This window comes from Triturus cristatus, chromosome 9 (assembly GCF_964204655.1).
Source record: "Triturus cristatus chromosome 9, aTriCri1.1, whole genome shotgun sequence".
NCBI classification, from domain to species: domain Eukaryota; kingdom Metazoa; phylum Chordata; class Amphibia; order Caudata; family Salamandridae; genus Triturus; species Triturus cristatus.
The window spans coordinates 1032618055-1032644756 of record NC_140592.1 but is presented as its reverse complement, the minus strand read 5'-3'; the positions used below and the strand labels follow the sequence as shown (position 1 = coordinate 1032644756).

At 47.5% G+C, this 26702-nt stretch overlaps 1 protein-coding gene across 4 annotated transcripts in view; it reads right to left on the bottom strand.

Annotated features, from left to right (window-relative positions):
• The window catches only part of ENTPD5 (ectonucleoside triphosphate diphosphohydrolase 5 (inactive)), a 407636-nt gene that overhangs the window by 90449 nt on the left and 290485 nt on the right, over window positions 1–26702 (bottom strand). For all 4 annotated transcript variants that reach the window (XM_085626780.1, XM_085626778.1, XM_085626781.1 and 1 more), the window contains one exon: window positions 17958–18037. In XM_085626780.1, the coding sequence (XP_085482906.1) occupies window positions 17958–18037 (80 nt within the window). The remainder of the gene's footprint in view (window positions 1–17957; window positions 18038–26702) is intronic.

The window sequence follows — 26702 nt, the reverse complement described above, 5'->3', positions numbered from 1 at the left end:
ACGAATCTTCTATAGCTACTATGTACAGTTTACCTTGAGAATACACAACATGGCGATTTAAGCTGGGTTTTTTTTTTTTTTATGTGATGCGCGCCGAGAGGAAATTAGAATTAAAATATTTAGGATGGATGACAAAGTGGCAGATGACCTGGAGATGCGGTCAGAAATGCTACAGGCAGTAATGTTGAGAGAGGATACCGAGGAGCAATAGAAAAGTAGGGACTCCGAGACATTTTTCTAATGGCTACCTGATAGACAAGGGTATGACACCTATAAAACAGATGAAAGGTTTTACGGTGGGACCAATCATGGGATAATTTATCTGGATTATTTAATGTATATTGCTGCTGTTGTGACTGTTTAGATCGTAATATGTAAATTGGAAACCTATTAAAGTTTAAAAAAGTGCTGCAAATTACATTCCGAAAAGCTTCATAAACCTCAGCGACCCACAATGGTAAACGACATAGGAGAAATGAGTTAAATTTTTTAAAAATAATAAATAAAAACAACAATGTAATGATTTTCTTTTTTTTAAAAAATAACAATGTAATAGCTAAAAAGGGGAAAGGGCTGAAATAGGGTTGGAAATAGGGTTACAAATTGGGCTAGAGGTTTTGACTTGGATGTTGTGGGTAACATGTTGCATAAGGGTTACTAATCAAGTAAAAGTATTGATTTTTATAAGGGCCGGGATAAAGGCTAGGGATGATTCCATACCACCTCCTTATATCGTCCTTTATTATTACTTATTATTGTCAACCTAATGTAAAGTCAAAAACAAAATAGCATTAGGAGTTCAGTTCTTAATTTTGCGTACGTCATGGTTTTCTCTCTTAATTACAGCATTCTTCATTTTAAAGCAGATCCAGCACTTGCATGCAAGAAAACGGATTCCTAGTGTATTATAATGTAGCTTTCCTGTAGTTCTTTTCTACCAATTAATTAAGCCTCAAATGCCTTTCCAGTTGGTTGAGTAAGTAACTACTCAGTTTGTAAGGCTAGTTGGAGTAGGGGGTTGGTACGAGTGTCGTGTATAAATGGCGTGTTTGAGATTATGACTGAGGCCCAGAAACTTTACTCCACTCTGGGTGCAGCAGCATGCAGCACTGTTTTGGGGGTAGAGTGGCACGTGAAAGGTGTATGTAGGATATCTCTGCACTCTACACAAACAAATCCATAAGATCTGTAGTTTGAGAGTAACCATTTTGGAACTAGTCAGATATTAGAACATTTCTGAATTGCAGGTGGCTACTGAGGACACACTCTCTTTGGGAACATGTTATCCTGTTTGCTCAAGTTTAGGATGTGCCTAGCTGTGGAATTTAGGATTTGTTATAACTTGCCAAGTTAAAACCTAGACGACAGTCTGATGTAGGACCAACAGACGTAATCAAGAAGTGACAGCATTAGGACTAGTGATGTCAGATTCCAGCGAGAAAGGTCTCTGTAAAGGAAGATACATCAAAGAGCTCAGATTCTGTAGAAAATGTCTCTGCGCACCGTGCTGGATTGGGTTTGGCCTTAGAGATTGGAATCCATAATCAAGCGGAGGTTTTTCGGTTTTTCCTAGGTGATGGAGCACCTCTTCCTCTTTTGAGGGGTGAGGCAGGGCAAAAAACGCTAGCAGAGTGGGAATGGAGTCACGACCCTTGATAGGAAGGCCGCCTGGGCCCTCAGAAACAAAGGGCGGGGATGGAAAAAACTGCAGGGCAGGTGCACCAAAATGGCCACCAGTTCACACATGCGGCATGCTGACGCAATTGCAATGAGGAAGATGGTTTTAGGTATCAAAAGCCTTAAGGTCAAAATCAAGTTCAGATCCTATTGGGGCATAAAAAATAGTTTGGGGAGATGGAAAGCATGCCAAACCTCTTAAGCTCATCACGACTGGTGACTTAAAGACAGTGAATAACGTAAACACCGAAGGGCTGAAACAGCGGATAAATAACCATTCACTGTGCCCACCACAATGCCTTGCTGTGCTCATAAAAGAACAAATAAAAGAACATCAGAAAGTTTGGCCTACAAGGGGTTGATATTTCAGCTTGTGAACACTCTGATGCTGGATCCTGTCCTGATGCTGAGACGGAGGTCCTCTTGGAGTGGAAGCCTAACGAGAGAGTAAAAGCTAAGGCCTAAGAGTACTGGGTACCCCACTCTTCTGTCCCCATACAGGGTGATAAGAATGATTCGGGCCTGGTCTGTCTTTAGCTTCCTCAGAATGCGAGGCAGGAGAGGTAGTAGGTGGAAATACAGCAGTCCTTCCTTTGATTCCAGCTGGAATGCACCTTTAGCAAATGCATTGCAAGACATTCTAGCTATCAGAATTCTTAATAAAGCATGTTTGACAGTGGTGAATAGATCTAACCAGGGTGTACCCCCTGCGTCTCCTCAGAAGGAAGCCTGAGAGGGCAAATTAAAGCAGCTAGGTAGCTATTGCAGCAGGGGAAGAAAAATTGCAGGACTGCTCTCCCTGCTGGTTTATACTGTTTCAGCCAGTGCCACACCTGCAGCCTTAAAGGGACTGGCTTGGCTGCTGTAGTACGGGTTGGGAAGGGGGGCATTACTGGCAAGTTAGCCCCCTGGAACAGCCTCTGAATTTTCTTTGCTGATGGGGAAGTTGCTTAGGTGGTGTTAATAACCCCAAAGATCACTCCCCGATTGCGGCACGGTGGATGGCAGCCGTCTCAGAGCCACGGTAAGAAGCGGTGCTCAGCGGCATGCTCAACTTGCCATCTTCCTTCCACGCCTGATGCCGAACTACCGGAAGAAAGAACTACCATTGTAAAGGAAGCGCTTTCTTCTGTTGGCGGCCCAGGTGGTGGGTCTAGTCTGTTTCAGAAGATGTGTTTAACCCACGGGTATTTTGCAGGTCTACCTTCAATGGATCCTCTATATAATGAGAGGTTCAACCTGTCCCTTTCCTCGTCATCATCGCTTTGAGGGACATAGGGTCCTTCTTGCATTAGATCCGATACAGAAACAAAAATAGTGTGAATCTTGTGTGTTTTGCTGTTCGCCCTATGTGGGAAGGGTATGCCCAGACTTGGGTCCCGTGCTCACTTCGCCACTGGAGTCAAGCTATCCTGGCTGAAAAGGGGTGAAACCCCGAAACCGGTCCTAGGATGCTGGATTCCGGTCCAGGGAAGACATGGCTTGGCAGTTCGGGCTGGACTGTTCCCATGAGGCACAGGGTCAAGACTGATTTGCATATGGCCATGTCTGAACTGGGGTGGCGTGGTGAGCAAAATAACGATGGATTAAACCCAGATCTGTTATTGGGGGTGAATGTTTTGCCAATGTGCAACATTTCGTCCATCATCTTGTGTGTTTTGCTGTTCGCCCTATGTGGGAAGGGTATGCCCAGACGTGGGTCCCGTGCTCACTTCGCCACTGGAGTCAAGCTATCCTGGCTGAAGAGGGGTGAAACCCCGAAACCGGTCCTAGGATGCTTGATTCCGGTCCAGGGAAGACATGGCTTGGCAGTTCGGGCTGGACTGTTCCCATGAGGCACAGGGTCAAGACTGATTTGCATATGGCCATGTCTGAACTGGGGTGGCGTGGTGAGCAAAATAACGATGGATTAAACCCAGATCTGTGACTGGGGGTGAATGTTTTGCCAATGTGCAACATTCCGTCCATCATCTTGTGTGTTTTGCTGAATCCTCTGCTGGTACCTGTGTCAGAGCAGAGGTGATTGGAATCTTGCTGTTTAACCACGGATTGTACTTTTGTAATGTCCCAGTCGACAAAAGTCTGGATCGGTTTGGGGTCAGAGATCGGCATCAGGATTGGATTATCGACCAGCGTCAGCACCAGTAAGGAAGAGACTGGGGACGACCTTGGTTCTGGTGTAGAAGTCAGTTCTTGAGTCATCACAGGTCGCTGGCCCCATAGAGAAGGGGGTTTGGGGGTGCAGACATCGACAGGGTGTACTTGTTGGTGAAAGTCTGAATGGAGCCCGCTGGGGCTAAGTGGGACCCAAAGGCGTGCCAAGGGAAGTGTGAAGTGCACCAAATATCTGCAGGATGGCCTCTTTAAGGGCTGCTACTTGCTGCGGGGTGAAAGATGGTGCAGTGAATTTGAGGTGCACCAGGAACAATTATTGGATCGGTTCAGATTCAGGAGGCAATGGAAGGGTGCGATCTGGTTCTTGAAACCCTTGCACTTTCGTCAATCAATCGAGACTTTATTTCGGTTTTGATTCAAACCATAAAAGTATACATATAAACATCACAGTTAAAAGACAAATATTAAATAGTGCCATAATTCATAACCAAACAGAAAAAAACAAGGATATCACCAGTACCGTATAAATAAATTAATAGTCAGTAAAGTGCAAATAGCGCAAGGCATAGTATAGTCCATATAGGTTCCTGAGGTAGATGAGGCAGTCAAACAGTGAAGAAGCAACCTCATTGGTCCATACAGGTTCTCAATTTAACAGACAGTTTTAAGAATTCAGTTACATGGAGAACACCGTCACTGTGCAAAAGTTGTAAATACATTAGTGCTGGTCTGATCTGGTTAAAATTAAGTTTCTTTAAAAGAGCTACCAGATAGCGTTTGCACGGGTATTCATAAAATTTACATAAAAATATAAAATGCAGCATATCCTGTGGAGACTTTCCGTCGCAGCCACAGGGAGCTGCAGCCTTGTTAAAAATGTCTTTTTTAGGTCTAATTAACAGATGATGAAAGATATTTAACCTGAACCTTGACAGCAGGAACTTCTCATGGGAACTGAATGAGCCCATCAAATATGGCTCCATTGTCTTGCAAGTTTTTAACATGACATATTTCCTGATACTGGGTTTCAGGAGCTCCTCTCCCTCTCGTTGAACCTTTCTCCCCATATAAAAGGCGTGCTTAATTGCCTCCACATCCCCATTTACAATCCCGCTTGGATCTTCAAACAGCTCCAGACAACCAAGTCGAGAGAAACAGGATTTCAAATATTTTAACCAGGGGGTGCACATTGCCTTATCATGGGACAAAAGATCTTTCACAATCAAGTGGGTTAATGGAATGTCCTGGTTCAGCCACAGTTTTGCCCAGCAGGTCAAAGGGCGCAGAGAAAAAATGTCACATAAGTATTGTGCCCCCAATTCTTCATGTACTGCCAAATTAGATGTACCAGTTGGAACACATAGAAGACGCTTCATAAAGGCGTTTTCAGCCACCTGTAGCTGTTCTTCAGCCACATAGCCCCATAATTCACTGCCATAAACAGCAGTTGCCACTGATTTTGTATTGTAAAGTTTCATCATGGCATTGTTGGGCTTCTTCCCCAATTTCGATGCAAAGTTAAAAATGGTAGCGTTAACCCTTGCCAGTTCCCCTTTCTTTTTGACCAAGTGGGGGCCCCAACTTAATTTGGTATCAAATAGGACCCCGAGATACAAGAACGATTTCGAAATGGGGATGGATACATCATCTAATTTAAATACAAAGTTCCTTTTTGGCTGTAGGCCAACTTGCATAATAAATGATTTAGAATTGTTGACCGATAGGTCTCTTTCTGTCATGAACGATTTAAAAGCATTTAATAAGGCTTGGAGACCCTTCTCGGTTCTAGAGATTAAAACCGCATCATCTGCGTACAAAAGAACAGGAATACCCCGCCTACCAACTCTGGGACAGTCAGCCTGTACCTTCTGCAAAACGGTATCTAACTCATTAATATAAAAATGAAAAAGAAAGGGGGCGAGAATACAGCCTTGGCGCACACCCTTCTTTTTTTTTTTTTTTTTTGAAACCGTTTATTACAGAATCCAAAAGATATACAAAGATGGGCCTACAACCTTCAGGCCGGCCGCTAGCAAACAGAAAGAGCATATAATACAAACAGTAGAACACACGCTGCGGCAGAAGAGAGATCACAGGAGTTGAAAGAAGCGTTGGCAGCCACACCATCCAGACCCCACACAACGGTTTCATTTTTATATAAATAACGAAGAAACAAGTCCACAAGGCAACCCACAATCGGAAACAATAGCATGTGCTCCCCTGGGGGGGACCCTACCGATCCACAGGAATATCAAGGGGGGGGATAGGTTGGGACGGAGACAAAGTGAACTCAATGCCCAGAACCAGGAAGACAAGCAGGCTAAGGAGACGGGGCCGGTGACGGATCAGGCATCAGCGGCGGGGTACAGATTCCCCCACGGTAGGCGTTCCAGGGGCCCCACACTTTCACCCATTTCCCAGGCTTACCTCTCGCAACATACACCACCTTTTCCCGAAACATACACCAATCCATGTTGTCCTTCCACGCCGAGACAGTCGGTGACCTCTGGGAACCCCACAATTGCGCAATATCACGCTTGGCCACCATATATCCCAGAGTCACCCACCACGTCTGCGGCACTGAGTAGTCGGTTGGCTCCCACACATTCAGGAGACATCTCCTCGCCTCGGGCAGCAGCGGCACATGCGTAACTGCCTGCAAAACCTCGTGTACACCACGCCAGAATCGCGCCACCTCCGGGCATTCCCACAATATATGGAGAAAGGTCCTCAAAGAACCACACCCACGCTTACACAACCCGTCCACAGCATAGCCCATACGCATCAGACTCGGCCCCGTAACATAGACCCAATGGAGTATCTTGAGCTGGACGAAGCGAAGGCGAGCCGGTATGGCCACCTCTTTCGGGGAGGCCACCGCAGACACCCAGTCCTCATCATCCAGCTCCAATCCATCAGCCCCCCACGCCTCACGAAGGCCAGTCAGCAGTCCCGAGCGATCATTGAGGAGTTTTTAGTAAATTAATGAAATCGTGCCGTCCGGTACATGTCCATCTAGCACTCTATCTTCCAGAGGGGAGTACTCCGGGATGGAGGCAACGTCCGGGAATACGGAGCACAACGCATGACGGATCTGCATATATCGAAAGTACTCCCTGTCCTGCAACTGGAATTCCGTCTGCAGCACATCGAACGTTTTGAATCCCCCCCTCGTCCAGAGATCGCCCACCCTGCTGATGCCTATCATGTCCCACTTCTCAAAGCCCTTCGAGGTCCACAGGGAGCCCAGCCGCTCAGATGCGTATAGTGGCGTCGCCCGGGTCAAACGATCCTTCCACCCCATCGCCAAGTTAGCCGCGTGCCACACTCGCACCATGACCCGCGTGGGGCCCGTCAGACGTGCGTCGAGCGAGCTAGAATAAAGCACCCGATTATAGTCGCCGCCCGGCAGTAACATTTTATCCATCTCAAAGGCCGGGTTTAGAGCGGGCCCGTAAAGGCCGTGATTTATCGCAGCCAGCTGGGAGGCCCAGTAATATCGCTTGATGTCTGGGAGGGCAACCCCCCCGTCGTACCACGGGAGCGTCAGCTTCGCCAGGGCGATACGCGGTCTACCCTCCCAGAACAGGCGGCGCTGCAAACTCTCCACCTCGCGTAAGTAGCGCGCCGGGACAACGTCCATTGTGTTCTGTAAGGCGTACAGGAAACGTGGCAGCGACATCATCTTAAACAATGCCGCCCGGCCCAGCGGCGAGAGCGGCAAGCGCCTCCAACGCGCGACATCATCCTTCAGGCGCTGGAGGGGGGGAAGCAAGTTCTGTTTATACCGGGCCTCCGCGTCCAGGGTAATGAAGATACCCAGGTACCTAAATCCCCGCGGGGCAATCTGGATAGGACAACCCCGCGGAAGGATAGGAGCCTTCCCAGAGAGGACATACACACAAGATTTAGCCCAATTGATGACTAGGCCGGAGTTGAGGCCAAATGAGTGCAATACATCAACCAGTACTATCAGCGATTTACGCGGGGAAGCCAGGTACAAAAGAATATCATCAGCGTAGAGAGATACGCGGTCCTCATACTCGGGGGTCCATCCGAGACCACGGATAGAAGGATGCCACCGCAGCCACTCCGCCAGGGGCTCCAAGGCAAGCGCGAAGAGGAGCAGCGATAACGGGCAGCCCTGCCGCGTGCCCCTGCCCAGCTCAAACGGAGCCGACACTCTACCGTTCACAGCCACCTGCGCCAGCGGTCCGGAATACAACAATTTCACCCAACCGATGAATCCCGGGCCAAACCCAAACTTCGCCAGCGTCGCCCAAATATATGGCCACTCAAGTGTGTCAAACGCCATAGTGGCGTCCAGGAACGCCAAAATGGCCGGCTCCCGTATGAACGGGACACGCGCAAGCACCCCATGCAAGCGCCGCAGGTTGAGCGCAGTGTTGCGATGAGGGATAAAACCGGACTGATCCTGGTGAATCAGATCGCACACCACGCCAACCAGCCGATTGGCCAACACCTTGGCGAGAATTTTGGGTTCCGCATTCAGCAGCGAAATGGGCCTGTAGGACGTAACCTGGTCCCGCGGCCTCCCCTCCTTGTGAATAACCACGATAGTAGCCAGACGCTGGTCTAGCGGGAGGGAACCCGCCGAACGGGCCGCGAGGAACATAGCACGGAGATGCGGCGCCAGCGTATCCGGTCGCAGCTTGAACAATTCGATAGGAAGACCATTAGGACCCATGGCCTTGCCGGAAGCGACCGAACGTATGGCGAGGGCAATTTCCTCAGATGTTGGGGCGGCGTCCAACTACAGTCTGTCCTCCTCCGAAAGGGAAGGCAGCGCGATATCCCAGAGCAGGGCATGGGAATCCTCTTCCGAGCGGGAGGACACCGGGGAATACACCCCACGGAAATATTCAGCGAAGCAATCAACAATTTCTCCCGGTTCAGTGACACACACACCATCCAGTTTCTCAATCGACGGGACAACTCGACTCGCTCTCTCCTTTTTATCCAGCCACGCAATCAATTTCCCAGCCTTATCACCCACATCATACAGTCTCCCCTGTTGCTCTCTACTAAGGCCCCTGGCCGCCTCCGTGACGAGGGCCTTATAGGCCGCCTGCTTGAGTCGGAGAACAGGTAATTTGTCATCCGTCACCCCCCATTCTAGATCACCCTCCAACTCGGTTATCTCAGTTTCAACACGGGTCACCTCCTCCCGCTCGCGCTTCCGGGAATGGGAAATAAGGGACAGGGCCTCCCCCCGGAGTACCGTCTTGAACGCCTCCCACAGAGAGACCGCCGATGGCACAGACCCCACATTATCGTCAAAATATCGCTTAAGGGATTTAACCAACTCTGCGCGAATGGTGGGGTCACGCAGGTACCAGGGATTAATCGGGACCACCCTACCCTCCCCCCTCGGGAGAATGTCGAAGTGCAACAGGAGCGGGCAGTGGTCCGAAATACCCCGCGCCAAATGGCGCACCTCCCCGATCCTCCCCGCATGCGCCGCCGGCACCAGGACATAATCTAGCCTTGAGAGACTGCCATGGGCCCCGGAATGAAAGGTGTACTGTTTCTGTGTAGGGTGTTTCAAACGCCAACAATCCACCAGCCCCAAGGTATCCAAGAGGCCAGACAACCACGCTTGGGCACGGGGGAGATCCCTAGGGGGGGTGACGGTCCTCAATTCCGGAAACCACAGCGTTAAAATCCCCCCCAACCACTAGAATCCCCTCCGGAAGGCCAAGGAGGAGGCGCCCCAGATCCGCAAAAGTAGTCGTTTGCAACCCTGGCGGGACATAGACAGAAACAAAAACAATCACTCTGCCCTCCATTCTACCCACCAGAACCGTGTAACGTCCCCGGTCATCATGGAGCACCTCATCAACTTCCAACGGGAGCGAGGTTTTAGCCATAATGACCACACCCCTTGAACCAGACGTGAAGCCCGAATGGGCCAGAAGGCGGTAGCCCCGTCGATTCATAGCACGAAAGGAGTTGCCAATGAGGTGTGTCTCCTGCAGGAAAACTATATCAGGTGAAATTCGTTTCAGGAACTGCAGGACCACACCCAGTTTTATCCTGTCCCCCAGTCCATTAACATTCCAGGACAAAAGACTCAGTCCCCTACCCCCCATCATAGCCGAAAGCGATCAATCGTCCCCCCGAGAGCACTTTAGGAATAGCACAACAATACTTTTGCCTTGTGGTACAAATGAACAATACCCCACCCCAACCCAACCGCCCCAACAAAACTCCCCCCTCCCTGCACCCCTGCATGAGCCCAGACAGCCCCCCCAACTTGCAGTGTGCCTGTCGCCCCTATATAATTGGAACTAGTTAGACCCCCTAGAGGAGGAAAGAGTACCCCCTCAAGACCCCGCACCGCCTCCAAAGGAGGGAAGACGAGTACAACAAACAAAAGACCCTAAGCTTGGCCGAAAGTGGCAGCATCATCCGGAGTGAGCCCCGGCATCAGTACCTCAGACCCGGTCCGGTGGACAGTCTCCTCCCGCAGCCCCCCCCCGCCCTCCCGATCATGACCCCCAGACAAAGTGTCCAGCCAGTCCCCGGCCGTTTCAGGACGGTCAAAAAAGTGAGTGCGACCATCCACCTCCACCCGCAGCCTGGCCGGGAAGAGCATGGCGTATTTTAAGTTCATGCCTCGAAGCCACCGCTTGACGCCCAGGAAACTCAGTCTCTGCTTCTGGACCGCTTGGGTGAAGTCAGGATAAAAGTTCACCTCCATGTTCTCCAGCTTTAATCGGCCCTTGCAGTCTGGAAGCTTGCAAAATCGCATCCCTGTCCCGAAAGTTAAAGATACGGGCAATAAGAGGCCGCGGAGGGGCTCCAACCTTCGGTCTGCCCCCGGGAACTCTATGGGCCCTCTCCACGGCAAAGAATTTACTCAGTCCTCGAGGCTGGAGATGGGTAGTGATCAGGTCCTCCACAAAGAGATCCGCCGCCGACTCCTCCCGTCCCTCGGGCACTCCGATGATGCGGATATTATTCCTCCGGGCCCGGCTCTCGGAGTCCTCCAGGCGCCGATCCATGAGCGCACTCGCCTGACGGAGCCGGTGCACCTCCGTTTGAAGGGCCGCCACCTCAGTCGTGAGGCCCGACGCGGTGTGGGCCAAAGAATCGACCCGGTCGTTAGTCTTGGAGAGATCAGCTCTCACAAGGTTGACATCAATGAGGACCGCGTCGATTTTGTGCGCTAAAGTGTCGAACTGCTGGCCCACCGAGGCCTTCATTTCAGCAATGGCGCTCATGACGTCTTGCAGAGACAGATCCGTGGGCAAATCCGGGGCATCCGGGGGGCACTCAGAGGACTTGTGCGATCCGCCGGGAGACCCCTTCGGGAGGGTGTAGCGGTCCATGATGTTGGCCTGATGTGCGGCGCCACGCCGGGTTGACTTGGCCTTTAACCGATCCCCATCCTGCTTCGTGGCCATCGTCGCGGGTCTCACACCCGCACCAGCCACGCAGTGGAGGGCAAGCAATCAAGGCCACGAGCTCCGGGGGGCCACCCCAGGACGGCAGAGCGGGCCGCAGCAGGCAGGCAGGCAGGCAGGCAGGGTCTCCCAGCGAGGCCACCCCAACACAAAGAGCGCCGTGATCCCACTTGCGAAAACGGCAAGGGAAAGTGAAAGTGAAAGTGTGGGGTACGCGACTCGCCAGGCCCAGCCAGCCGTTGTTGTTCACTTTGCCACTGGGTCGCCCCCAAACGCGAATCCGGGGTCAGGAGAGAAGTAGGCCGCAAACTTCTATCGGTGCTCACTCCGGCACCCGAGGTCCGATTCGAAAACGGGAAACGGGTACCACCTCGGCTCAGGCTCACCGACACAGTCCCCTCAACCGATGCAGGATGAAGACAGGATAAACGTAGGAGGTTGCGGAGGTCCTCGGGAGCCTCGCACCTACGCGGCCATCTTGGTTGCGCGCTAGGCTCCTCCTCCACACACCCTTCTTAATATCGAAGTTGCCAGTGGTGCACAGATCCGACGAATACCTAACATTAGCACTAGTGTTACTGTGTAGGTCTACCAGAAAATTAACAATCCCACTATCCACACCCTTCTCCCTCATGGACTGCCGCAGCCTTCCCCTGTTAACACAGTCGAAGGCTGATGACAGATCCATGAAGGCGAGATGGACAGTGCCCTTCTGAACAACAGTGTATTTGCTTGGTAATAAGAAAAGATTAAGGCACTGGGTTATAATAGAACGACCACTGCAGAAGCCATACTGGGAAATGGACATGATGTTATTTTCTAGCGCCCAGTTTGACAATCTCTGCAGCAGAATTCTCCCCACAACTTTGACCATAGAGTCTATTAATGAAATTGGCCTGTAACAAAAAGGACTGCCCCTATCCCCCTTCTTGAAGACCGGGACAATCGTTGAAACTCCCCATGAAGGGGGACAGCCAATTTCAGCAGCAGCGTTAGAAAGGTTCAGACTTATACAAGTCTGGTGGGATCCCATCAGGGCCAGGAGCTTTCTTAGCTGCGAGTCCCTCTATGCCCTCCATAACCTCGCCTCTATCAAACGTAATAATTCCACCACTGTTACCAGGGAGCAAGTTGGCATTTTCAGTCGCCACACAACTATACAATTGTTTAAAGTGTGATTCCCATTCTTCCTTTTTTATGCAGCATTCTAGGCCATCACCCGGATCCTGCACCAAAAATGTTTTTTTTACTACCGCCCAGAATCTAGAGCTACATTTTAAAGTAGAGGGGTCAAGAATCTCATCCCAGGCCTCCACTCTTAAAAACTCCTTGCGTGAAGCAATGGCAGACTTATATTCTTTGCGACACAACTTTACATTCGTTTTTCTTCTAGGGTTGGCTGCCAAGGCTATCCTTAGATTACGTGCTGCCATGGAGCAAACATGATTGAACCATCTCGGTCCCTCATTCTCTGTGTTCTTTACTGGGACCATCATCAACTCTGACACCTTCTCGGTCAAGCTTTGAAAAGCACTAAGAACCTGATTCGGGTCTGCCCCTTCTTGAATGCAGTTCTTAATATCCTGCGTGCAGTTCTCCCTAAAATTTTTATATAATAGGTCAGGAGTAATCATGGACCATCTAAGGCGCCGTCTCCCGTCGATTGTGCTCAACCTGCCATTGATGCATTTCCGATCTTCTTTAGTTATCCAGGGACCATTCAAATGAACAGTGAGTGGGTTATGATCGCTGAATTCACTTTGTTTGATAGTAAAAGAGTCCACAAATGACTGCATAGGCAAAGAGAGTAACACATAGTCAATGAAGGTATCCCTCCCCTGACCTTTAAAAGTTGGGGTATCAAAACACTTTGTGGGATCCCTCAGTGCCATAGCCAAAGAAAGATCTAAACAGCTCAGTAAGTCATTAAAAAGTTCCCCATCCATCGTATGTTCCAAATGCAAACCGCCGAGGCGGTCACACTGCAGATCCATTAAACATTTCGACAGGGGGTCACCGCAAGGATGAACATTAAAATCTCCCAAAATTATAAGGTTATGGAGGCATTCCCTCAGTGAAGAATTAATAAATTCATTTAGAGCAGATATTTGGTTAGAACCTGTGTTAACATTGACAGCATTATAAAAGTTAACCAAACCAGCCAGACAACTTCTCCATTCAATACTAAGCCCATAAATCCAGAGTTTGCTGTTAAAATTCTACGAATTTTAAAAGAGAGTGTAACGGAAATAAAAGTCACCAGTCCCCCCTTAGGCCTGCCTCTACTTGATGCTATTGCAGGAACATAAAAGGCCTTATACCCTTCGAGGAAAAAGTCACATTCCACTAACCATGTCTCCTGCAGGCAGATGATCATAAATTGCTTAATGTACATAATCCAATTGTCATCCGTCATCTTTGATGCCAGGCCTGCAATGTTCCAGGAAATAACATTATTACAACTAGCTTTAGCCTGTGTGATCTTGATGGGTGATATCTCAGCTGGTATTACATTACCCAGACCCACAGACGCCTCACGTCAGTCGCACGCCTCCAAGCCAGACAGAGCATCATATCTATTCTGTATATCCACGTAAAGCCCATTATTGCAATGGCCAACAAAATTAAATCTATTCTGTGTTTCTACAGAGAGCCCACACCCACCTTGATTAACATTGTACACATATGGTGCATCCAAGGCAGGGGTCTGAGTTGGATTTGCTGGCCTAATTCTCTTTTGAGGACGCGGATCTTTATTCAAGTGTGCATAAAAATAGCCCAGTGGGCGAACACATATACTATTCATATTACACATTAATGAGGATGCTCTTAGTAAAATTGTTGCCACGTGTTGGGGATGGTTAAAATTAACGACAATACAGTCCCCACCGCTTGTCTTTCTAGACGGACCAACCCAGTTCACCCTTCTTACTGCTATTATTTGGTCCGAATATGCAACAGGAAAACCACAATTTTTGCTAAGCCATGCGACTTTTATTTTTTAATGAGGCGTGGGATTCCCCATATGGTAAAGCTAAGTGGTCATCACAAGATGGAACATTTGTCAGCACCGCCACATATGGTGCGCAATCAGGTGGGAGATTAAGATAGCGGCTTTTCCTCATATACCTGGGATCATGTCTACCCTCCAGGGCTATTGTGGGATATGTAGACAGGGGAGGTATGGCTAGTGTCACAGGAGGAACAGGTACTGCTACAGCGACTTGCTGAGGAATCCGCTGTATATTCCCTATCGTAATTTCCTGCCCCCTTTCCACAACCTTAGCTCCAGCCGTAATAGCTGATGCCAAGGGTGTAGTTAACAGACCACCGAGTCTATCTACTTCCAATGCCAAAGTGTCAAGCTTAGTAGTCAAAGGTCTTAACATCTCCTCTAGTTTAGCCTCTATCTTCACTTCCAAAGTGTTAATCAATAGAGTAAGTTGCTCTAAATTTAAATTAACAACACCTTCACTATTCCTACTGAGTGTAGAGGATCTTGAGCCATTGCAAACTTGCTGAATTGGGTCTAGTCTTTTTTTATTATGCTTCCCAGCCCGTTTTATTTGTGCTTTCCTACAGGATCGCACCGGCCTTGGGGCTGATGGTACCTTCACTATTTCCTCATTCGAGGTATCCATCGGGTCTTCCTGTGATTCTGCATGCACCTGGGCAACAACCGGTATCTCAGCCCTATCTCTAATGTCCAGGTTAGTGCCCCCATCTATGTCAGCCACTAGCAGGGGCATATCTTCCTGTACCACTAATGTGCTCCCCAGTCCCAAGGAGGCCCTACGGTCGTTATTTATACGGTTTACTTTTTTCACCAAGTAGTTATCCAAAGTCCCCAGCACGGGAGCAGTTTTATCAAGTTTCGATTTAGACATTATAACAAATATGAATAGGTTAATAAACAAAACAAGTAACACTATACACTAATAGCAGATAAAACAAATAAAGTCTCACTTTGCGAATGAAGTCCGGCACTAAAAAACCCAAATCTCAGGCCCAGTCCAGTCTCTTCAGGCCTCGGAGGGCCACAGAGGGCCCACCCTTTGCCCAGGCTTAGCCCTGCGCCGCCTGCGCGCGTCCCGCGTTGCAGGAGGCGCGAGCTGCAATTGAAGGTTCCCCGTAGCAGGGGGCGGGGCCCCAGGTGTTCACACTGCCCCTCAGGCTCCTGGGGCGAGAATTACAGGCGCTGTCAGCTGCGCTGGTCCTGTGTTCAAAACGAAGCGTCTTGCTAAACATAGTGTGGCGCAATGCGGCTGAGTACTGCTTGACTTTTGTGCGTTTGTCTCTAGATTTATACTTTGGTTTACAGGACCTGAAAGGGGATTTTTTCATGGGAGTGGCCACGATCTATTCTTATGCTGAGCGATCGAGATATTCTAAAGGAGAGAAATCTGCAGTTAGAAGTATCCATTAGAAACTTCATAGTTGGCATTCTGTTGTGAGTTCCATGTTTTAACATTTTGCACCACTCCTCTTCCTTTACTCAATGCACTGCATAAAAGCACTATGATAAAAACAATGAATAAAAATAAACTGTGATTTTGTGACTGATGAGGAGCAGAGCAGGCTTAGCTACCAGATACTTGAACACACCAGTTTCTTATTATGGGTCAGATTAATTTATTTTGTGGGTCTAGTCTTGCTGAGAGCACTAACGCATCCACTGCAGGGATCGAATCTAGGTGAGTACACTATGCCCTTTATCCTTCACACATCTATAAAATGAGTTCCAGTGAGTTACGTAACAATAAAACTCCTATTCTGTCAATAGTGCCTAGAGAGCAATTTAGGTTTGAAAGTGCACTATACAAATAGTGTTGTTGTTATTTTGATTTCCTTTAACTCTGTAGCAGCAGGCCTGACTATTAGATCTGCTTTGGTATTTAATGGCTTACAGCCCATTGTAGTTTCTAGGCCTTTGATATGAAATAATTTGGTTATTTGATCTGGAGCACCAAACCTCAGCTACCAACTCTGCAGTTCTTATGTTATTTGTCATAGGTCCATTCCCGTTGTTCCCAATAGACCGTGCGATCTAGGTGTGTATGTCAGTAACTCAGTAAGGAGCTAAAATTCGTCATCAGAGTCGATTGGGTAATTTAATTCTGTAGCCTAAGACTGTTGAAGTCCACTGTGGGGGGTCAATGCAGTCCATCAAGAAGCAGAGATGCAAAGCCCATAGGTAGCTACAGGTACAAAGGTAGTTAATATGTGGGCTAATTGGTACTCCCAGGAGTCTAGCAGCATCATCTGAGATGGAGATGGCAAAACCCAAATTCATCCACATATCACACAGTAGTGGGTAAAAGGGACACTTCTAGAAGAGGACACTTCCACAGACACCACAGCAGTGGGTATTTGAGGTGCACATCAAAGTGGAAATGGCACTACCCAAGACGATGCACAGCCACCACAACAGTCTAGTGAGACCACCCAGGAAAAAGATGGCCAGGAGGATCAGAACACACCACAGTAGGAGGACTACGAATTGGTACCAAGAGGTCTATGGTGGAGTCTATAACTTCATATCCTGTTTACTTACCTCTTGAACCTAAAATGCATGTGTACCACATTGCATCCCAAAATGGAGACTTCAAATGCTGGCCAACATTATTATACAAGTATGTTTCAAACATGTATTTACTAATCAGCATGGGCAATATACTAGAGAACAGAATTCTATTCATACCATTTCATTTAAGACTCCCCTGGTCTTCACACCTACATTCCAAGGAATCTGGCCCTTTCTTCAAAGCATTAGTGCTCCTTTGCCCAAAGGCTCTTCTCTTATCCATGACAATTGAGACAGTTCCTCATAAGCACTGCATATCTCCATCCTTACATGCATATCTGGACCCCAAAACAAGGCATCTCAACTCTATTTCTAGAGCAATTCTGCCCTTTCACAGAATAGCATTACTGTGCATCTCCAAAGCTCCCTTGACCCATAACCACTCACAATCTCTCCACTCCTTTCCATGTGCAACTTTGGTAATCATATCTCCCATGGGAACCCTGCTACCTTGGTTTGCACCACATTTCTATGGTATTCTTGATCTCCTATTAGTATGATGTTCCGGCTCGCCTCATCCATAACAATGTATTAGAGAAAAGTCTGCTCTCCTTCTCTGTAGTATTTCTGCACCCCTATTGCCTCAGTATCAGTGTTCCTCCAGGGTTGTGACATTCCCAGCCTCTCCCCCTTCGGATGCATGATCTGAATCTTGATAGTATTCACTCCATCAGACTTCCCTTACCACAGTATCCATCTTTTCCTTACTCTGGTAACTCAATCCCCAATCCCAATGGTATCATCCTCTCCCACAATGTTCTTATCACCACTCCTTTAAGTATCCTCCTCACTCCAACTCCAATATTTGTTTCCTCACTACACACATCATCTCCAGACTTCCAAGTCTACCATATTCCCACTGCCTCTCCCTATGGTATCCCTAATCACCCCAACCACGCTATTATAATACCCCCTCACCAAAGTCACACCTCCAAACAGTATTCCCATACTGTTATCTACAATATGATGAAGCATAGAATATCCTTGCTTTCCCATCCACTCTCAAAACAATAACCACATTCCACTCTATCTACTATCCTGGACACTCTACTCATTAGATACATGCTCTCTTCACCATAGTCCACACACCCCTTTCAACACAGCATTTGTATGCCTTTTACTCTCCCACGGCCTAGTAACCTGGCTCTCACCTGTGCGTGTACAAACTGTAAGTGCTGTCAAACATCTCAAAAGATGTGAGGAAATCCTGAGGTGCTTGTTCCACAGTCTCCTGAAGTAAAGAGCAGAAAAGAGGAAATATATGAGAGGGTAAAAGAGAAACCTCAATGAGATAAAAGTGCATAGGGCAAGTAGCAAAATTAACAGAAATGTGCAAGCTTTTTAAAAGTATACTCAAAGGCACATAGGACTAAAACATGCATATTTACACACACTTGTTTTCAGCTAACACAACACCACACCACAGGCAGGATGTAGCAACAGTGGTTGCACTCTGGGCTTCCACGTGACAGGCAACAATGAGATGTGGAAGTGCCTGCAAATCCCTTGCTGTCATGTAACCCAGGTATCATCTGTAGATGGGGAGCATTTAGAAAGTTAATTTTGGTGTAAGTTGGGGTCTTTTAAATACAAATACCTCTCGGGCATGCAAAACAGTTGTAATAAAGTGTCTCACATTATGCAAACACAGTTATGAACAAGAGAAACACTCAACCATACATGGTCAAACCAAGGCTTGTTACTGCATCTGACAATACATCCTATTATACTTTTGCTTTAGTTAGTGGCTTACATGATAATTTGTTTCTGTACTGAACTGCTATCGGTACATCCTCGACTATGTCACTCAGAGAGGGGGTATACTGGCTGTGACTATTGGACAGCTTACAATGTTTCAGTTTAAGAGCCTTAAATAGAAGGTTTTTAACTGACCAACCAATTGTGTACACCCATGTATCAGTCTATGGAGAGGTACTTCCAAATTACCCCGTACCCGCTTTCCAAAGAGGCATGTGCTCACTATCAATTGCAAAGGCAAAAGTGAGAACTCCCTCAGTCATTTAAACAGGGGCAGCTCCTCTATGTGGGCGAAGGAGCATCACCCCACTGCTTTTTTGCAGTGCAAGAAGCAGTAACATGATATTTACACCATTTTATGTTACTGCTTCTCGCACTACGAAAAAGCAGAAGGGTTTGGTTGGGGGCGGTCGGTCGGTCCTGCAACAGGGCAGGGGAGGAGTGGCTATCCCAATGTTGCAGGCCCTGATTGTTTGGTCGGCCCTCTAGTGCCGACCAAACCAGTCATGCGCATTCTGCATGCAGCCTACATGGAGAAAATGGCCTCCCCTTAGGCGCCTGGCTGGGCGCCGTTCCCACCAATCACAACACTGCCATTGCAGCGTTGTGATTGGCTTAGGAGAGGGGAGGGAGGCTGCCTGCTTCCTGCGGCTGCGAGGAGCAGAGACGACGTGGGACCGGATCGGGCCAGCTCAGGCAAGTTATTTTACTTTTTATAATTAAAAGGAAACCTCCCCCCTCCCCCAGGGACTTATTTATGCAGTCACTTATATACATGTTAAAAACATAGAATAATGTAACTATCAGTAATATGTACATTTGATAACCCGATCCAATGAATATATTTTTTGTAAACAATTATTCTACACGTTTATACAAAGCAATACACATATATAGGTCTATATCTATAGTACAAATAAATGCTTATATACAGAGGGATATGCTGTAGATTTGTTAAACCAACGGTGGTTATGTGGGGAAGAGCCAATTCTGGAGTAGTTTTCTGAAGATAAGGTGGTTATCTGTGCATCTTATGTTGGGGAGTAAAGAATTCCATAGTTTGGCTACTTGGACAGAGAAGGATGTGCCACCAATGGTGATGTTCAGGACATGGTCATAATGTTGTGCGAAGCTGGATGTAAAACAAGTTTAGTTTCAGAGAATCTAATCCAACATTGTTGTGCGTGCAAATGTATGCAAAAGGTCACACCTTGGAAGTGTTATTCGTGACGACAATGTAAGAAATAAGCTGTTTCGCTACATGGGCCTAAACAGGGAAAATAACACCCACTCCTCATACTAATGGTTGGTATCTCAAAAGCTATCTAAAAAAGCCAGCAGACAGTTTTAAAAACGTTAACAAACTACTCTTTAAAAGCATCTAAAAGTGGGCTTCCCAATAAAATATGTAATAGGTTTTATAAGTCATTTTATTATTTGAGATCCCAAGCACTCAGAAAGCCATGGTACCTAGAAAGAAAAAAGCTAATTTGGTACATTTTGTTTAAAAAGACCACATTTTCCCAAGCGGAAAGATGCCAATGGTTTATGCGTTACAAGTGGCAGACGCAACATTGTTATTGGCCACATACGTAGACGTTTCCAGAGGCGCACCTCGTAGCATGTTTATGGAGCAAAGGAGATTCCAGCCAGGTCCCAATATGGAGCCTGAACGTTTTCAACAGATTCTGGGTTTACATGAAGAATCTGGACAACCCCACGAGCAATGCTGTTGGGAGTTACATTGCTTCCGATTAATGGGAGAAACGTCTTCCTCAGCTTTACGATTCAAAGCACAGGCTGATCACCTATTCATTCATTATACAATTTATCACACACAGGTAATAAACCTAGTTAAGGAATGTAAAAGGAGTGGTGCCCCTAGACTGAACGGGATTCCAAGGGCGGACTTTAGAGAAGATACTGAATGCTGTCCTAGATCTCTCATCCAACTGTCAAATCACTGTTTCAACAAGATCATAAATCAATCTTTCTGGAGGGGCTCTATATTTGGTCAGGTTTGTAAAAAGTGTTGTCTATTCATTCCATCCAGTTACTGACTTGTAGCACTGTTGCACATTGTGGCAAAATATTACACAAAAGAGTTACTGGTTGAGTTGACAGACTGGGCCATGGAAAAACAACTCCCGCCATGGAACCTGACAGTATTTCAATCAGAGTGTTATACAGAGTTCACAGTCACATCCCTGGTTAGCTTATCAGGTAAGCCCAATCAGATCTTTAGCAGCTTGGAATGACTGGGAGTCAGTCACCCTCTTGTTTACATTAAAAGCCATAGGTGAACAGCGTAAGGGAGATTTATTGACACTAAGCCCAAAATATGGGGGGGTGGGGGCAATTTGGCACTAGGGCAGTTCAGCTTCATGCTGATAGAGGCCCCAATTAAGGCGAGCAACTGTCCTAATTCAGGTTAAACTATCAGTTGAGCAGTTCAGCACATTTAAGAAGGTTTCACAGCATTGGAGAGGTTTCATGAATTAAGGTAGGATCGCTCTGAGACTATTGAAAGCCATCTGTATGAACTATTCTTAAAGTGATGTCACACTCAATAATTAATGACTGCAGATTCTTTTTATCCTTATTACCTCCATATAAATGTACTGATTGCTGGGGGGGTGTAGGTTTTCGTAACTTCTGCATTATGAATGGGAAGCTGGAACACCACTATTGAGAGGTTGATAGGACTGAGATAATGAACTATCTTATGTTTTAATGAAGATGCACACAGCAAGAAACTTTGTTTGAACAAGCTTAACCTTCCAGCTTTGCAGATGAAATTTACTAGCTATAGAACACATGATTTAAAAGACCAAAGCTTCCTCAGACACAATCAAAGAACTGCCTGAACTCACATCACTAGTTTCAGCTCTGGAGCAGAGTCAAGAATATTGCAGTATTCGGACGGTCAGAGTCCAAAGCATGGTACACAGGGAGCAGAAAGGTCAAGCCCTACAATATACAGCAGCATGGGCTAATGTATTGGCTCAAGCAACACTGGCTACTCTATTAGCTCAAAACAGCACACAGCTAGGTCTTGGGGAAGAATCTGGCAGCACAGCCAGATCCAAAAGCAAATAGCAAAGTTTTCCATATGTGGAAAACATGGAGCAAAAGGAAGGCAGATTAGAGATCAAATACATTCATCGAGGGTCTATCCCAGGGGCCAAATAGAGGGAGAGAGGCGAGGGAGTTCTTGTTCACGATAGCGGAGTGTACATTGGTTATAAAAAAGATTCCACATTAAACATGTGGTGGATACTGCTTTCTTAACCTCTTGAGACAAGGAAAAAGAGCCATGTCAAGAAGGAGATTATAAAGTCTCCTTGGAATCTGTTGTACAGGGCCCTTTTTAGATGGTTATCCCCCACTTTTTGCTGCTAGATGCTGTGGTAAATGATATAAAAGTGTGCTGGGTCCTGCTAACCAGGCCCAGCACCAATCCTCTTTCCCTTATACTGTAAATGTGAATTGGTACACCTCATTGGCAAGTGTTTTTACACTCCTGAAAGGCCCTAGTATATGGTACCAGTGGTACCCAGGTCAGGGACGAAAAGGGGCGCCAGAGCTGCAGCACTTATTGTGCCACCCTGATTGACCTACGTGGAACCAAAGGCTGCAGGTCTGCCGTGTCAGCCCTGCACCAGCAGCTTGCCTGCTCAAGTTCAACCTGCACACACCATGTGAGACGGGGTCACCTCAGTGCACTTAATATGTTAGTCACGCCTAAGGCAGGCCTCCTATAGACCAGGAGGCAAGGTGCATTATATTATATGTGTGAAAATATATGTGCAAGCATATAATGTCCTGTGGTAGAATTCCAAAGGTAATTTGCCCGCAACCCACCATCGGATAACATGGGCTGGACACAGGACATACCCCAGATGTCCAGCTCCATTATGGAATGGTCAATATTCTTAGTGTTTGGTATCAAACACTGTGCTTTTTAACCCCTGACAACAGTGGTGTGCCTAGGTGACATGTACCTAGGTGGCATGTAATTAGGTGGCACGTACCTAGGTGGCACTTTAGACCACCAAGTTAACCCAGTATTCCTGTGCCTTGGTGAGCTTTTCGGAGGGTTTGCTGCCAAGACTGAAGTCGGACTCCAGGCTGGGAAGTGTGTGCCACTCCCAGAGGACAGAGATAAAGACCTGTGTGTGCAGGAGGTGACACCTCCACCCACACAGGATCGCTAGTGAATGGACCATCATGGCTGTGAGCCTCAAAGGTTAATAGATGCCATGGGACGCACAACGAAGACTGAGCAACCAATGTGGGACAGCAGCGCGGGCCATGAAGCAGTAACTTAAAAGGAAACATAGCAACCAAAATTAATTTACTTTGGACATGTGAGCTGACTCCGCAAAGGAGGAGCTCGCTTGCTCATAAAAAGTTCTTAAAGGTAGTGCACACTCCATACATTACTGCAATGTCCTATGGTACAACGCCTTCCCCTTTTTGAAAAACAAAAAAGCGAGATAATTTGTATGAAAAAAATATAAAATACCTAAAACCACCATTACAACACAATATTTTAGCTCTACATCTATTATATTGTTTTTTGTAAGGCATAGTAATCCTTAAATTTTGAAGGCATAGTAGAATTCCGTACAGCTTTGGTGTTCTGGGACGTAATGCAATCATTAGATTGTTCAGGAACAATGTTCCAGGTTGCTTTTGTGTAAGTAACAACTCATTTCCATTATCAATCTTAGATGACCCTTGACTGTCAGATGAATGATTTTGTTTTTTGCAATCAAGTGCTTTTAAGAGAGGAATTGTTGCCATCATAGCCTTGTACAGCTTGAATTTTGGCAGCGTGCGCCTGGGTAATCATGACCAGATCTCTTACTCCACCAACCTTTGTCATTTACATGTACTGAGCCTTTAGACACTCTTTCAACACTAACTGTTTTTGAAAATTTCGATAAACCCTTTTTGACCTTAGTGCTATTTCTGATCAAAACCCAATCCCCTGCTTCCAATGTAAATTCTTTGACATGATGCGTTTTGTCAAAACGTTCTTTAACCTGACTTTGCATTGCTTCAACTCTGGATGCAATAGTCAGCATGTCAGGCGTGCTCTTTTTGCTTACCTCTCTCATCCAGCCAGGACAAAATGAAGACCTTGGAAATCTTTTGCGTAGCATCATAAATGGGGACGTACCTGTTGTACTGTGTGAAGATACTAGATATGACCAAACTTACTCCCTGAGAAAAGTTTCAACCACAAGACCCATGGTCAAGGCGGTTTGCACCCCCTCTTTAAAGAACTTATTCATGCGTTCAACCAAACCATTGGCTGAAGGTGAGTAAAGCGCAACTCTGAGATGAGTAATGTGAAAACCCTCAATGAAGTCCTTCATGCGCGCTGATGTGAAGTGGGTGCCGTTGTCTGTAACAATTTCTTTGGGTGCTCCTTTTACAACCAAAATTCTTTTTAAAAATGTGATTATGGCATCAGTGTTGGGAACAGAAGTAAAACCAAAATACACCCATTTTGAAATATAATCAATCAAAACCAATATTTATCTTTTGTAAGTAGGCAAAAACTAAAATGGACTTGCAAAATCAAGTGTCACTTTTTGCCAAGCATCCTACGGTAGAGGGACCGTATGAATAGGTCACTCATGTACCTTCCAATGCTTTTCAGATACCAAGCAGGTGGTCAAATTAGCAATAAACTTAGAAACTTGAGCTTCCAATGCAGGCCACCAGTACATTTTCTTAATATAGTTGCATGTGCTACTGCCCTTGAATGGCCCTTGTGTGCCTCCTTAATAGTATCATCTCTGATAGTCACAGGAGCCAGACAAATCTCAAGTCCTAGCACCCCTTCATCAACTGATAGGTCCTCTGAAATCTGTACAAAATGTCTCAAAGAGGCCTCAACATTTCTTTCCTTGGCCCAACCTTCTTTCATGAATTTGAAAACAGAGTGTAACGTGGCTTCCTGTTTGGAAGGTTCTAACAACTGTGTGTGTGATCACCCCTTCGTTCTGCAATATATCCTCCACAAAAGCAATCAAATTTTCAGTATCTCGAAGTGTGCTGGATTCTTCACCTCTGATGGGTAACCTGGAGAGAGAGTCTGCTTTTATGTTTTTCCCACCAGGTATATTTTTCATGGTAAAATTTAATTCTTGCAGCTTTGATAACAATCTGACCAATCGTGATGATGCCTTCCTTGACCCATTGCCACTCAACAGGTGGAGCAATGGTTTGTGGTCTGTAAATAGATCAAAGTGGGAACCCCAAATGAAAGTCTTGAACCTTTCCACTGCCTAACAGAATGCCGATGCCTCTCGCTCAATGGTGCTGTAATTGGCTTCTGCACTATTGAGCGAGCGAGAGGCAATGGTGTTATCTTTGTCCTGACATAACTGTGAAAACACAGCCTCCAGACTCTTGACTGCCGTGATAGAGCCACCACCCCCAGACAGAGGCTGGTCATAACCACGCCAGCCCGTGGTGCTCGGAGTGAGCAGCTGCTTTATAGGGCGGCCATGTACTGTTGCTGGCCCTCTTGGGAGCCTTGCCAGTCCCTGGGAGGCTGGTTTGCCGCATGCTGCCTCAGAACAGCGCCAGCTGGCTGGGGCCTCAGGGCTGCCAAGGAGTGGAGAGCCTCTCAGTGGACAGTGCCTGGAGCCGCATTTGGCAGGGGCCGAGTGAATGCTGGTTTATTCGGCAGCCCGCGGCTGAGGTGGCCGACGCAGAGAAGTGGTGGGACCCCCTCTGGGAGGCTCTCGTGCTGTGGTCCCTCTGGCCACAGAGAGGAGGTTGCTGCGCTCCACCTGCCACATGGTGCCTGCGGTCCCAGGCCGCACCAGGAGTGGGGCAATTTCTAGAGCTGGGCGGGGCACAGTGCACGGAGTCTGGAGGTGCCAGGACAGACTCCGGCCCAGAGGACGGCGCTTTCATTCAGTTGGGCCTTGGGCTGCGTTGGGGCTGAAGAGACCGGATCTGTGCTGGACTCAGCACTGATGTGACAAACCCTGTCCCAAGGGCAAACAAAATCAGTGCCTTGAATGAGAGAGAGAGAGAGTGAGAGAGAGAGAGAGTGAGTGAGTGAGAAAGTGAGAGTGAGAGAGTGGGAGAGAAAGTGAGAGAGAGTGAGAGAAAAAAGAGAAAGAGCGAGAAGGAGGGAAAGAGAAAGGGAGAAAAGGAGAGAAAGAGAGGGACAGAAAGAGAAAAAGAGCGCGAGAGAGAGAGAGAGAGCGAGAGCGAGAGACCCAGCGGGTCTTGGCCCAGTCTTTGGACAGCCTGCTGTTGGCCTCCTGTGGGGCGCCACCTCTGGTTTGGGTGGGGCAGAGAGTCTGGAGGGCCCTGGCTGGAACGCCTGACAATCCCTTGGGTGCATGTCGGTCATTGGTGCCCGGAGGTGTGGACTGGCTGACCCTGGCAGGAGATGGTGATTACAGGTACCGTCCTTGGGTGGCAGGTGCAGGAGCGCCCAGGGGGCTGCGACGGTGGGGGGGGGGGGTCGTTGCAGGTGGAAGGTTGTTGCTGCGGTGTGGCTGTGAGGACTCCTCCCCTCACCACTGAGGAATGGTAGCCCTGTCTGTTGGTCTGTGCAGTGGGGGTGGCGCACCTGCCCCTCTGACTGGCCCATGGACTAGGGCCCTCACCTGGACTAGGAGCTCAAAGGTTGCTTGCTGCCTGCAGGGAGATAAGTGCTGGAAGGAGCTGTGTTACGATCTCTGGTGCGACAATCATAGGGAAGGACAATTCGGCACGCTCACACTCTAGCAATACCATCACGCAATACACAATGCCCCAGTAACCTTCTCATCTGATTACTTGTCAGGGAGGTGCAGACTCTGCATGTGCATCCCCGGAGTGTGAGCTGGAGCCCTCAAGGGTGAAGCTGCAGACGGCTATTCAGGGCTCTCAAATAGCCCTTGAGGAAAAAATGTAGACTGTTTCTATTGATGTCTATCTGTTCAACCCAGAAAGGTGACTGATAAGGTAACTGCGGCGAAGGGCAATATTGGGACTCTGCAGGGAGATGTATTCTCCCTTGTGCAGCAGATGGATAGGCAGACTACAGTTACCCATGAGTTGGAATACAGGGTGTAGGACATGGAGGACTGTGCCCACTGCAAAAACATTTGTGT